Source organism: Palaemon carinicauda, chromosome 42 (assembly GCF_036898095.1).
Source record: "Palaemon carinicauda isolate YSFRI2023 chromosome 42, ASM3689809v2, whole genome shotgun sequence".
Classification (NCBI taxonomy): domain Eukaryota; kingdom Metazoa; phylum Arthropoda; class Malacostraca; order Decapoda; family Palaemonidae; genus Palaemon; species Palaemon carinicauda.
In genome coordinates, this window is record NC_090766.1 from 7,189,478 (window position 1) to 7,204,950 (window position 15,473).

The 15,473-nt window shown below is 37.3% G+C and overlaps 1 protein-coding gene across 1 annotated transcript in view; it reads right to left on the reverse strand.

Moving 5' to 3' along the window:
* LOC137633203 (ras GTPase-activating-like protein IQGAP3) overlaps positions 1 to 15,473 on the reverse strand; it is a 64,938-nt gene that overhangs the window by 21,720 nt on the left and 27,745 nt on the right. The window contains exons 21-26 of the mRNA XM_068365364.1: positions 14,724 to 14,849; positions 10,034 to 10,260; positions 3,301 to 3,430; positions 2,781 to 2,875; positions 2,144 to 2,369; positions 48 to 210 (exon numbers count right to left, since the gene is read on the reverse strand). Coding sequence (XP_068221465.1) covers positions 48 to 210; positions 2,144 to 2,369; positions 2,781 to 2,875; positions 3,301 to 3,430; positions 10,034 to 10,260; positions 14,724 to 14,849 — 967 coding nt within the window. The remainder of the gene's footprint in view (positions 1 to 47; positions 211 to 2,143; positions 2,370 to 2,780; positions 2,876 to 3,300; positions 3,431 to 10,033; positions 10,261 to 14,723; positions 14,850 to 15,473) is intronic.

A 15,473-nucleotide genomic window follows, 5' to 3' on the forward strand; every position in this document is an offset into this window, starting at 1 on the left:
AACACAGGGAAAGAAAAAAGCAACAAGACTTCACGAGCGTTTCTTACCTTTTTTGGAAGCAGCGAACTGCAGAATCTTGGCAATGCTGGCAAGATTTCTTCTCTGAGCATTGTTAAGCTTTTGATCAGGAGACACCTTGATGATATCGAAGGCATCAGGAGCAACAATTGCAGAGTTGATATATCTATAGTACAAGAGATTACCAACCACCTGAAATGACAGAAGGGAATGAGACTTGGTGACAAAAAATATGTGGTGTAAATAATGTACTTTGGCCGGGTAAAAAGATTGTAAATTAGAATGAACAAAATTGTTAATATGACTATACAAACTTAAAATTGTGATGTATGTGTTAAACTAGAATACACTAGGTCCTTGGGTTACAAGCGTCTCTGATGCAAGTCAGAACAAACCTAAATACAGTGCTGTAAATAAGCACCAAAGTTGCTCACATAAGATAAAGCTGTCGTAAAGTCATAATCTAAAACATAGAAACATACTTCATGATGGAAAATTAACAAGGACTAAAAAACAAGGATATATAAATGTAATAAAAAATGAAACTGACAAATAAAATAATACAATTCCTTTATGGGGGCTGCAATGTATCTACAAAATGTTGTAAATCAAAACACTTGTATCCTGAGGACTTATTGTATATATATGACTATGCAAATGCCACATAAATATACTTAGGGCTGTCCCAAACATATAAATTCCATGTTGAGACTGAGACACAGCCATTTTACCTTGTTTCGAGTATTGTTCTCCTGTCTGGTCTTCAGCTGATGATTCTCATCTTAATTTGTTGGACAGGAACTTACGGTCTATTAAATTTCTTATTCCTGATCTAGATATCAATCTCTGGCACAGTCATTCAATTAGTTTATTATGCATGTTGCATAAGATTTTTTTTATAATTCTGACCATCCTTTACAATGAGATCTTCCCAGACCGTTCCATCCTGTTCGTAATAGTAATACTAGGCATGCATTTAATTCTAATAGTCAGGCCTTCTCCATCATGAGGCTCAATACTACACAGTACTCTAGAAGTTTTATTCCAGCTGTGACCAAGTTGTGGAATGATCTTCCTAATCAGGCAATTGAATCAGTAGAACTTCAAAAGTTCAAACTCGCAGCAAATGTTTTTACGCTGAACAGGCTTACATAAGTCATTTTATAGTTTATATATCAAATATCTGTTTTAATGTTAATGTTTTCAAAATATTTCATTTTCATTTTTCATTACTTCTTATATCGTTTATTTATTTCCTTATTTCTTTTCCTTACTGGGCTATTTCCTGTTGGAGCCCTTGGGCTTATAGCATCTTGCTTTCTCAACTAGAGTGCAGCTTGGCTAATAATAATAATAATAATAATAATAATAATAATAATAATAATAATAATAATAATAATACTGTGAACTACAAGGGAGGCAATCGCCTCCCCACCGCCGGCAGAGTAACTACCCGCTAGTTGTTTACACCGCGTTAAAAGTTTTAACTGCCACATTCCAGCTTTGGTGTTATTCTACTCCTATAGTAAAGATCAATGGTTTGTATTCATAATTTCGTGTAGGGACAATCGACAACAGAATTATTATTGGAGTTGAAATTAGCTTATCACATTCAACAAAATTACTATTGGAGTTGAAATTAGCTTATCACATTCAACGAATTTTTGAAGTGTATTCCAATGACAGTTGCAGTAGATAGGGCACCTTTCTTTATTTGTATGTGCATTGCTTGCTACACAATTATTACTGTACAAGACAAACGGCAATACTGAAATAGTATTTCTAGAAAAAAAATCAATCAGTTTATTTTCTATGATAAAACATATTCATACAGCTAAGCCTTGTCTGACACTCGCTACGTAAAGTACTGTAATAAAAAATCACAAATTTTTAAGTAATTTGTATTTTTTCTAACATACTTACCTAGAACTACTTTCTTAGGAGTTACTGGTAACTCTTCCCAACCGACCAGAATTTTGTGTAGTTTACCCTATTCCCGTTTTCTATGGGGGTAACCTCAGGCGGAATGATACGCGCCCTGAGACGACCCGGTCGGTTGGGAAGAGTTACCAGTAACTCCTAAGAAAGTAGTTCTAGGTAAGTACTCTGTGTTGGAACAACATACCTTTAAAATTTCCTTTTCTGGAATGTGTGGGAATCGACGCTGCAGAGCCGCTCTCATGACACGAGCCATGTATAGCATGGCATATGGAATGAGGTCCCTGTTGCTAGTGATTTGTTGACAAAATGCTAGAGTCACTTCCTTCAGGGTAGTAATTGCCAGTGCTAGCCTCTTCTGAACCTCAGGGTACTTTAACGCCTGTTCCTGATCTATTGTATACGGCAACCCACTGTGGAGAAAAGATTCATGGGTCATCTTTTGTGTTTCAAGTCATTATACTGTACTGCATTTTCTTTACACAAGATAAAATCTTATTAGTTCAGGATGAAGGTTGCATATATGATTTCTGCTATGTATTTCCAATGTCATTGATGGTATTTTGCAAATCATTTTAGCAGAGAAATAAAATTCACATGTATTTAACAACTAAACTAAACAAGTTATATAAACTCTTACTAAATGTAAATAGAATACAGTATAACACAATACAATCCATACCAAATTGGAACCTTTGTTAAAATTTGAAATTAAAAACCCTATAAATTCTAAAAAAAAATGTATTAATCCAATTAAAAAACAACTGAGACAATAGTCTTGTTTTTAAATTATATGCTATATCTTAATTCAAAGTTTCACAAACCTGGCTTGTCCTGAATGCATTTCCAAATGGTTGATCCAAGTCTTGTAAATTTCCACAGGGTTTGTGTTGATTTGCATAGTGCTGTCATCGACAACCTGCAAGAATCAATTGAAATTAACAGTAAACTTTACAAAGGCAAGAACTCATATCTAATATTTATTCTTGCATTTCAAAACATTTTCAATTCTTATACTTAACCGATCCTCCATTTCATTAAGGTTGATAAGCAACAGTTTAAATGTTGAGAATTGACAATCTGGTGTTACTAGAAGAGCCTAGTTCAGGATGCACAGTTAATGGAGATGTTATTTGCTATTTTATCATTAAATATTCACAGCTAATGCTGTAGGCTAACTTGTATATACTGTAGAGTAGAATAGTATTGGCTAATGTTTGAAGAGCAAGAATGAGATTTCAGAGAAAAAAGTCGATTGAAAATCACAAACTCGATGAGTAATAAATGAGCCTCTGCTATCTTATAAAAATAAAATTCCACGGATAGAATCTTCCTGAAACTTACCTTCTGAATCATGGGCCCGAGCATATCCCTGAGTGTTGCATGACCAGCCCCTTTTCTGATAAATGAAACTATCATCTTTATCACAGGGGGGCTTCCAGAAACTATGTCACTGAGTCGTAGAACTTTACACCTGAAAAATTAGCAAATTGATGATGAATAATATTAAAAGACTGCTTGACATTTAAGATTTAAATTCAACATGCTAAAAATATTTCTTGAAATCCTGATAAAAAGGAAGCCAAATTGGGGTGGAGCTCATGATAGCCATTAAGTAAACATGCTGTACATCCTGATGCAATCAAATGGTCTTTAAAAGAACAGGGATTGACTAAAGTGACAAAAGATTTATAACTTCTACTTGTATAATAGCTGATCAGATATTTCTTTTCTTTCTATCACCAATACTATACTCTATCAAAAGCTCTATGGCCATCAGACCAGGGTCTTTTTCAGAATACTTTGTGTCAAACTCAAAATACTGTGGACATCTCCTTTATGGAAGCAACCTGATTGGCTTATCCCCATAAGTAGATTAACCCTTTTACCCCCAGGCTATTTGGAAATTTCCAACCCTTAACCCCCAGGGGGTTATTTTTTTCCCCAGCACATTTTGCAGTATATATTTTTTTAATTCCTCTAACAGCCTTAATTTTTGTCATAGAGAGGTCAGGTTGGTCTCATTCTCTTGGAAAATGCCTGAATTTTCTCAATGAATTATCAAAAATATGAAAAAAAAAAATTTATAGCATTTTTTTGCAAGGACGTACCGGTACGTCCATGGGGGTAAAGGGATGGCTTTTGTGAAATGTACCAGTACGTCCTTTGGGGGTAAAAGGGTTAAGCACTCAAATGCCCAAAGGTAACCAATGTAATGTACCTTTTTAAGGAAGAGACGATAACCTTAAACAGTAAAATTGACGACGAATGATTTTGTATTATAATGGTGCATGTGGTGTTTTGGGAGTGATTTCCACCCTCTGAAAGCGTTTTAAACATTGTGGAGGCTGTGCATGGAGTGTAAGTGGTGGTGTGCCTTTATTATTTTCATAAATCTTATTTTTGGTATCGGAGTATATTTTGGAATTAAGATACCTTACTACCACAAAGTTTTATATATCAAATCTCATTACTTATTTTTGTCTATGTAATTTTTCTTAGCTAACAGATTCTCCTTTAGATGCATCTGACATCGACTTTTTTCGTGAAGGTTATCAGAAAAAGATATAAAGACTGAAAGACTGAGTGTGCATTGACCGTGTGTGTGGGATGGGCAGATGTTCTGTTAGCCCGAGGGCTTAATTCTAGGTTTCTACGATAGGAAGGAAATTCCTACTCTCGACAAAGAGCTAGTAGCATTGTCAAAGGGAATCTCTTTGAAAGGTAATTAGAAAAATAGGTTATTGGTATGCACAAGTAAACAGTCAACAGTTCTTAAAGTAGATGATATTCTGTCTTTGTGGGCAAATTTTTTACGAAAAATAAGATGCAATTAATAAAGAACATCCAAGTATATACTTGGACAAAACCTGGGTAAACCAAAACTACAGTGATGATAAATGCTAGACAGATACAAGCTCCTCAAAAGCAACAGGCCTTAACCAGACCAAAGGGAAAGGTGACATTTTATCATTTTGCATGCAAGCTCTAAAGACAGTTTTGTGTCAAATGCACAATTGATATTCCTTGCTTAAAATGATGGCAATTATAAACATCAAATAAACAGCAGTGAGTTCGAAAAGTGGTTCCATACGCAAATTCCCAATATTCCCGCATCGTCTGTTACAGTCGTGAATAACGGCCCCTACGACTCTGCAGTAAGAATAGACAATCTGCTAACTTCATCTAAAAAAAACTTCAATCACAGAATGGCTTATCAGAAAAGGGGTGAATCCAAAAAAACATTTGCTAAAAAAGAGAACTGTTACAAATGGTAAAATTGCACATACGGAACACAAAAAATAAGTATGTGATTGACAAGATTGCATCATAGTATGGCCATAAAGTGATTAGTCTACCGTCGTATTACTGTCCATACAAACCTATTGAACATATATGGGGCCAAGTCAAAAACTACGTACAGTAGCAAGAAAAAATAATTTCATTACGAGAGACCTGAAGAGACTTCTGCAGGAATCACTGAAATATTCTATCTAGTGATTGGAGCAAAGCTGTAAGACATGCCGAGACTTTGCAACATGAAGATGCAAAGAAGTATATTGCCATAGATAAATTCATTGACTCATTCATCATTGATCTTGACTCCTTTGATGACTATGACAATTCGCCATAAAGCCATAGATTTTTTTTTTACCAAGAATTCATTATGTACCGATGAAAAAAGGGATTTTGACAAAGGAAAAATTTATTTCTGGGGAGATACCTGTGATGCCCGGTGAAAAGAGTCCTTCCTTACACTTTTCTGATATAAATACTTCCAAATATACCAGAGAAATTAAAGTATGGAATTCAGAGGTTACTACCCTCGCGTGAACACCCTGTGGGCGTTGTTTATAAAGCAGGGGCGTGTGAAAACCACTATTCACAGGCTGTCTCCCATTTAGGTAATTCCTTCATCAAAGGGGAGGGCCGTAACGGAGGCCCTATCTACTTTACCTGAACTATCCTACCGACGCCCGATGCTAGCGCCACCTAGACTACATCCTTCTGCAAGAACTATGGCTTGGAAAGGAGAAAGGGTGGGTCAACGTAAGGGAAGGGTTTCACCGGGCGTCACAGGTATCTCCCCAGAAATAGATTTTTCCTTTGTCAAAATCCCTTTTCTGGGTCGACCTGTGACGCCCGGTGAAAATGTACCAGAGAATGCCTTCCAAGCCAAAAAACAGTATCAAATAAAAGGGATAAAGTCAAACACCATGTACCAAGGACAAAATACTATATTAAGGTAGGCAAACTAAAAATAAAACACATTAGCTCAAACAGGAATCCCAAAGATGGAGTAACAAAAAATGAGAAGCAAGGAATCATCCCTTGAATCAATCACAACACAAAATCAATCCTTACATGGCTAAAGAACATTAACATGAAATAAAATAAGGCAAGGTTAATCATACTAACAGGTAATAACCAGGGTAAAAAGAAATGGTAACATAATTCTAGGGCTAAACGACCCACCCATGAGAGCGGCGAAGTGGCAGGAGTGGCAGGCAGGAGGGAGAAGGAGAGAGATGGATAAAAAGGAAGAATGGAGAGATTATTGGGGGGAGATAAGACTCCCAACTGCAACTGTGGGGAATTTGAGGGCCTGTAGGTTCTTTAAATAGTGCCGTCTGCAAACCATAGGAGATTTCCAACCCGTATACTTCTTCAGGTCATCAAACTCCATATTCTGAAAATAATTGATGGAGGTTGCCACCGAACGGATATCATGCGCATGAGGAAATGACTCCGGGTTAACCTCCTTAATAAAGTAAAGGATTTGTTGTCTGATGCCTTGAATGGAAATAGTACCTCCCTGTTCTCTGAGTAACAAGGGTCCAGACGAGCGGTTGGCGGTCCTGGCTAAGAAAGCCTTTAGTGTAGTGACGGGACACACAGAAGTATCCTGGGAGGGAGGGATAATCTTCCAAGGGGACCACCTATTTTGTGGGTCCTTGTTTTTAGCTAGGAAATCTCTGTCTGGGGAAAGTAGAACTTCGCCTGACGGGAGGAAATCCATATTTTCGGAATTACGTGAAAGAGCTGCTAATTCTGAGATTCTAGCACCTGAAGCCAAAGCCGTTAAAAATAAGGTCTTCCTAAGAAGAGTGATGTAGGGGCAGGATTCGTTATCAGTGTCTGAAGCTAGTTTTAATACGTCGTTCAGAGACCAAGAGACCTTTTGTGGTCGTACCGAAGGTCTGAGCCTAGCGCATGCCTTCGGAATAGATGAAAAATAGGACTCCGACAGATCAATATTGAAACCCACAAGGAAGATCTTCTTTAGAGCCGACTTAACCGTGGTTATCGTGCTAGCTGCCAGTCCCTTGTCAAACAGGGACTTAAAGAATGAGATGGCCAAATTAGAGGTCATGTGAGAATGATCTGAATTTTTTAGGAAACCTGCTAACTTCTTCACGGCCGAATCATATTGTCTAATTGTGGAATCCCTTTTGTCTGATTCTATGAAGAGGACATTTTCCGGGTCAATGTTTGCATCCCTGGGGGCTGCAAACTTCATGAAATCCACAAAGTTAGGGTTTTGGCTATTCTTGAGGAATCTGACACAGTCTGAGTTTGGACTAATTGGGTCAGCTTGGGGAATGGAATCCGTAAGGGGCGCAGTTTCAACTCGAGGAGGAGAGGAAACCAACTGCTCTTTGGCCAGTGCGGTGCCACTAAAGCCACTGCTCCCCGGAAGGAGCGTAGTTTGTGCAGGACTTTCATCAGAAGATTCACCGGAGGAAATAGGTAAATCTTCTTCCAATGGTTCCAATCCAGGGTTAACGCGTCCATGGCGTATGCCTGAGGGTCCAGGTTTGGGGTCACATAACAAGGGAGTTTGTGGTTCAGTTGTGTCGCGAATAGATCCACCTGGAGGCCGGGAACCAGCCTGGAAATCCAACGGAAAGAATTCACGTCCAGAGACCATTCTGACTCCAGTGGACTTGTCCTGGATAGCGAGTCCGCAATCACGTTCTGGACTCCTGCAAGGTGAGTCGCAGACAGGAACCAGTTCTTTTCTGTTGCTAAGGCGAAAATCGAGACCAAGACTTGGTTGAGATTGGGAGATTTTGATCCACTTCTGTTTATGCAGTGCACTACTGCTGTGCTGTCTGAGATTATCCTGATGTGGGTGGACTGTGGAGGGGATGGCCGCTTCAGGGTTAAGAACACTGCCATAGCTTCTTGCACACTGATGTGGAAGTGTCTCATGACGGGTGACCAGGAGCCCTGGAACATCTGTTGGTCGTAATATCCCCCCCAGCCGCTCAGAGACGCGTCTGTATGGATCGTCACCTGAGGAGGAGGGAATTGCAGAGGAACCGACTTGGAAAGGTTCTCTGGTTTGGACCAAGGCCGAAGTCTCTCTTTCAGGATTGAGGGAACTGACGAGATTTTGTCACGTAAATGTATAGTAGCCCTCTTTCTCCAAACCCGGTTGATGTCCTTGAGTTTGGCTTTCAAAAAGAGGTCTGTCACTGACGCAAACTGAAGTAAGCCGAGGATTCTTTCTAAGGCTCTTCTGGACACCTGTTTGTGCTTGAGAAAGTTTTTTGTCTTTGTCTTTGCAGCTATCTCCCTGACTTTCTTGGCAGGAAGAGAGAGCTTGTGATTTTTGAGGTCCCATTGGATGCCTAACCATTTGAAACGGCTCTTATGAAATCCAACAGAAGGATGAAGTCTAGGTGGCGCTAGCATCGGTAGGATAGTTCAGGTAAAGTAGATAGGGCCTCTGTTACGGCCCTCCCCTTTGATGAAGGAATTACCTAAATGGGGACAGCCTGTGAATAGTGGTTTTCACACGCCCCTGCTTTATAAACGATGCCCACAGGGTGTTCGCGCGAGGGTAGTACCCTCTGCATTCCATACTTTAATTTCTCTGGTATATTTGGAAGTATTTATATCAGAAAAGTGTAAAGAAGGACTCTTTTCACCGGGCGTCACAGGTTGACCCAGAAATATATATATAAACAACAGTTTTTGTTTTACTAAAAAAGATATAAAGAGTATTAAAAGATTCTACGTATAATTCCAATATCTATACAGCAGTATTTACTTTATCCATTAATAAAAAAAAAAAAGATATAAAACATATGTAAATAATACATATATCGGAAGGAATAATTAGAATGGGGAATGAAAATAAATAAGGAAGCGGTTGTAGGCTACCTTTTCCTGCAATTTTCAAGGTCTTAAAAGCATATACCCTCCACCCCCGGTGTTTAATCCAAGTTAACTTCAGGTGTGCTTGTTTTAAGACTTGTAAAGGAAAGTGATCGAAAGAAGATTCCTCAACCAAGTATGTTGAGAGAAGGCCACAGCTCAACAGTGACTATAGTATGACTATAGTACATAAATACACAAATACTATTTACTCAATTGATTATTTAAAAAAACTGAGTACTGTACCATGAAGATTGATAACCTATGCGATATAAATTACATCAACAAAAATTTGCTTTTTTGCTATACTTATTACCTCACCATAATTTAAAGGCTGATGATACATTCCTTACCTAATCAAGACCAGAAGAAAAATGAGGGTTTGACATGGAAGGAGGATATAGTCTATAACAAAAAGAATTGACAGACCTGCCTCTAAGAGGATAGAAGGTGTGTCGAGAAAATACAGCATTATTGTTTTTCAAAGCTTGGTTGCATAAAAAAAAAAAAAAAATCAGAGTTATGAAATCCAAATATATTTTTCTATGAAGTTAATAGGAAATCAATAAGGTTTACAATTAAGAAAATACAGCATTATATGTACCTGTATTTCAAAGCTTGGTTGCATGAAAAAAGAAAAAACAATCAGAGCTATGAAATCCAAATATATTTTTCTATGAAGTTAATAGGAAATCAATAAGGTTGACAATTATATAAACAAAATTCTGTACATTCTTTTCATTATGCATCATCGAACTTGCAGGTTGATGCTTTTTACAATTAAACATTTTGATCCTTCATGCATTAGTAATTCTTTCCATTAGTTCTCACTTCAAATGCTTTTCATCATAAATAGATTGAGAGTAATATCATCAAATAGATCGAGTGTAATAAAGAATGACGTCCTTACCTTATTTCCTCCTCAAGTGCTGTCTTGAACAATTTCAACAGTAGAAAATTATCTCTATCGTTGGCTCCATAGTTGTACAGCGTGAAAATGACGTTCTCTATGAATTTTGTCGTTTTTCCAGGAGGGAGGCTAAATATGAGTGTTGCCAAATAGCGGGGCTCAATTTGAAGCAAGTAGAACAAATGCTGGTAGCATATGAGCTTTTCTCGAGATTCTTTCTTTAGTGCCTTTGGTTGGTGAGAAATTTACTTTTATAAACACTATGAAATGGACTTTCAACTATGTATCAAGTACATCATAATATGAACTCCTAATAAAATTTACAAGACAAAGAACTTAAACATTGTTCAAAAGAAATTCGCTGTGACAGACAATTGCTATTCAACTCTTGTACTGTATACACAGCATTAAAAAAAAACAGACAGAATCTATCATTTAGTGAGCTTTCCAAACAATACAATAATTGTAAACTGATTGTAACAACATCTAATAAATCTTACAAATATTGTAGTTTTCCTAAAGGCTAACTGAATTTTAATTAAATATTCACAACTGAAGCACTTTATACAGTAGTATAGCATTCTTTGACTTAGTTTGGTTTGATTGTTGAAGCTTGTTGAATAGTTACAGGAGGGAATATAGGAGGATGGCTACTGAAGGCGAGATTATAATAAAAAACACACCTAGCTTGTTTAGCAATGATTAATACAAAATATAAGTATATGAAACACTCCTCAGTTTGGAGGTATTGTCTCGCTGAAATTGACGAGAATTCTTTCATCCACAAGCTAAAAATGTCAGATAAGAGAAGATTAAATTCCATGGCCTCTTATGCAGCTTGACTTTTACCTCAGCAAAAGGTTTATTTGGCCCTGTGCAAGTTTGAATTCATTAGACAGAACCTACTTCTGGCAAAGGGAACCCTGTCCCTTTCAACCATGTAAAGATTGGGAGATAACCAATGTTCTTATGAGAACTAGTTATAATCATGCTTTGAAAACAACAATATCTTATTATAGTGGAGGAGGGAATTAAATCTTTAGAACAAGGCCCTCTGATAAGTGTTCGATTGTGTAACTCGCTTCCAGTTGGCTAGACCAGCATGAACATGGCCTGAGCTATGAAGAGGTCAAGAAGGTGAGAGGATTAGTAGCAACATCAACTTTTACTCAACCTTGAACATAAGTAAAGTTTCAATTCTTACCTACATAATGCACGGAGTATATTTCCCAAGCCACAAAGATAAGGTTATAATGGATACTTCAAGTTCTTTCAGAACTCCCTGATTTCAATAGCTATCAAGGAGAACCCAAGAAGGTTCTCAGCTTAAAAAAAAGGTATTTGAAATTAATTATGGGCTAGCATTGAGTACAGCAAGTCTCATTTGTTAAAAAATAAAAAGTTTGTCTGCTTATCTTCTTTAACATGAAGCAAGATAAAAAAATTGGACAGCGAGATGGCAAGAAAGAAAGTGGGATCGAAGATAAAGATGAGGGCTAAAAAGAGGGTGCAATTAGGGGCCAAAGGGACACTGGAACGGTCCTTTCATAATGGCTAAAGTACACCAAAATTACTGCACTAACAGTACTAACCTACTATGAGATCCTTATACCATCTAAGGACCTTTAGAGAGGGAGACCTATGTTTAATAAAAGAGGAAGAGTCAAGAGAAAATACAAGATTAAGAAACCACTGGGATAAGGTCAAGAAAAAGGTGCAACTATCTCCAACTGACCCCCCTCTCCAAATATCTGGGGAATGGCAGAGGGACTTGGAAAAATGTCCCTATAACTGGTCCAAGAGATTGTTTGCTGCGACAATGGGCTCCAGATAATTCCAGCAAACTATCTGAAGGACTAGCCCTAAATGTGTTCCTGCATCAGTGTCAACATTTAATAGAAATGCTTGAGGGGTAATAGAAGAAAGTCTTGATGTTAAGATAAAAATACTCCTCCTCTACCATGAAGTGAATTTGTTACTTAAGAGTGCATGGGAATCTTTTCAACGATACACCAAAGTATGGGGCATGTACAGAGGGTGAAGTTGAACAGCATCAAGGAGTTTTTGTCATTTATTTAATAATTTATCCTTTACCTCTGGACAAAAGTATACATGATGAGTGGAGTCTAAATACAGGGAAGCTCCAGTTATACATTACTTAATTTTGGGAAATATAAAAGTCCTCGATAGAGAGGTTCTCAAAGGATGTCAGGTGGCCATCTGCATTCTACCAAAGATAAAACTGCATTTATTATGCAGATAGGCGATGCACTATTATGTCACTGAACTCAAGAGAACCAAAACTATATAGGACAGAGGCATTTATTATGCAGACAGGCCATGTACTTCTATGTCACTGAACTCAAGAGAACCAAAACTATATAGGACAGACACATTCACCAAAGGCCAAATGCAGGTCTGTTCTATTTGATGGTTGGCTTCTACTCCCTACAGCAATCTTCAGATTCAAAGATTACTACAATGTGAGAAGACAAACTAAATCCCGAAGAGGCCAAAGCTGATCTAATGACCCAATCAGTTACCTATTCATAAGTGAACACTTGTGTAACTGTATAGTCCACAGGTGTGTCTTAAAATGAGTAACCAAGCACAGTCGATAAAGTGGGCGTAAATGCTTTTAGAACCTGCTGGCAGAGGACTAAGGCAATATGATCCTTTGGTCTATTTGAGATATAGTAGTTATCACTAACCTATAAAGTTGGGTGCCATCCTGAAATATGTATAAAGAATCAACTTAAAAAAAGAAAAAAAAAGAAAAAAAAAAAAAGAGAGAGAGAGAGAGAGAGAGAGAGAGACGAGAGAGAGAGAGAGAGGAGAGAGAGAGAGAGAGAGAGAGAGAGAGAGAGAGAGAGAGAGAGAGAGAGAGAGAGAGAGAGAGAGAGAGAGAGAGAGAGAGCGCCTTTAAATTTCCCACTACGAAAACTTAGGGCTGATGATCAGTCTTAACTAACTTGTGGAACATACTGCATCACCCTTATCTTGGCAACAGGGCCAAAAGTACACTTATCCAAAGAAAGACTGGTATTGTGGACAAGCCAGGTACTGCCTGCAATCACAGAATAACATAATTCTTAAAAGCTAACATGGGAACAGGTCGTGGCAAGTGCACAACCTGCCCCATCACAGAGAGATATGACTAAGGAGAAAAAACAATCAATGAACTTCCTTTCTCATGAAGTCTAGACTGGCAATTAAGCATGAGCACCTATAAATTAACAGCCTTTCTTCTAAAGTACCAGACCAGTTAGCAAGCCCAATGAGAATAATCTTTTACTTGACAGCTTGACAACTATGGAAGTCCATTGGGGCTTGATATAAAAAAAAAAAATCCTCTATTGAGCCTTGTTTTGACATTCGCATACCACACTTCAGGAGTTCCCCCCCAAAGGATCAGAACTGGTGCACAGATTTGACCATTAGGATCTGTGGTGGGAAAGACATCCCAAAGAACTTGGGATAGGGAAACGGGTACTCGGTTAATCCTGACACTGATAATCACAGTCATGACAGCCTTTTTTAGAAGGAACAAGATCATAAGATAGGAAGACTGGCTTTCAAAGTCCATCTTGTCCATTTCGAGGAGCACCAAGAGCAGCAAGGCTTCACCAATGAATTTACTATTTCGAACTATATTTACCTTCTCTAAATTTCCTTCTATTCCTGATGTCAGCTTATCAAACAATTCCAACACTAGACACATACAAACTAAGAGAGTCCAAAGAGCGTGCCCACCACCAATACAGTTTAATCAAAATGAATCCAATCAGCTAACTACCGCTCCGAAAATCTCCTTCACTAACACCAACACCATGTGACCTGATATCACTGATGTAACGTAGACGATTTGTTTCTTCACTAATTAATATTTTGCCTATTTACTTATTATAAACCAATTTCATAATGTTTTTCTCACACTACTCTCTATCTCTATGTCCAACCTTTCTAATAATACTGTACTTCTACACTTAATAAAACCTTTCTATTATAATACTGTACTATTCTAAATACTCAAGTAATTCAAATTAATCCTCTATCTAATCACTTGCTACATGTCTAGTTTGAAAAGGAATCACAATAAAAACTGTAAAATACATCGCAGTTCATGGTTCTTGCTCTACGAAAAGAGAATCTCCCTTAAACTAAATCACTAAAGAGAAGGGTTGTTCATCAGTTCTTGGAATACACAATTCCACTTCCAGGTTAGGTTTTAGCATCACTATACTTTTTATAAAAAGTAAAGCCTAACATTAGTACAGCACTAGCACAAACTGTAGGGAACTAGGGAGGTAAAACCAAGAAGCCCATCTTGATGACTCCGTAAGCATCTCAAACTTAGCCTCAACTACTCAATACACTATTAAAAGAAATTCTTAAAACCTCCTAGGTCATTCCAAATAAATTAAGACATATGGCACAATATATATGGGTGCAAAAGCTAACAAACATCCAGAAATACATAATACTTGTTCTATTGTTCACAGAACCTGCATATACACACACAAAACAAAGTTAACAATAAGGGAAGAATAAAGAGGCGAGTGCCAAAATCAAATACAATATAAAAATGAAAGTTTGCATTCTTGAAAGAAAATCTACACAATAAACCATATTAGGACCTGAAATTAAACTGATAGTGTCCCTTCCTTGTACTATAAATTTATTTTATTACCTTCAAACCCTTCTGTGATCGCATTGACCCTCCTTTTAACGTATCCTTGGTTCCTTTCTTGTGTTTTCTTTGTTTCGCTTCTTGTTCGTTTGGACAAACATTCTCCTTGTCAGCTGGCATCACATCCTTTAAAGAAAAAAAAATAGCACAAATTTCAAAATTATCATAAAGTGTAAAGATGAACTGACGAAGAATAATTATGAATGGAGAGGAGTAAAATTCTACTAATATATTCCAGATGTTGCTTTAGATTTGCAGCTATCAAAAGATATACTAAAACAAGTACACTAACAACTCGTCCCTTGTGTTTCAAGAAAGCGGATGTAATGTATGAAAACTATTTGTTTTTAGTTATAAAACACCTCTAAAGAGACCGTGAATAACAAATTTCTGGACAAAGTATTTCTATGTAACTGAAAACTCCTGATGGGCAAAGAAACTTAGCTTATTCCCTAAGATGATATGGCAGTGAATCCTACACCTAAACAAAATTTGAAGAATTCAGTGTAAATTGCATGATGTGGGGTCATGTGTCTTTATTTGATTGCATGCTCCTTGCAAGGTTGAAGGAATCTTTTTCAAGTAGATACTATGTTACACCTGCATTCATCTATTTAAAAATTTAGTTAGGTCCAATTCGGAATGATTATTCATGGATACTGAACATTTCTCTTTGATCAAATACCACATGCTTTAACAATTATGAAATTTCATCTTTTATAAAATATGGTTGTAAATAAATTCCAGTGG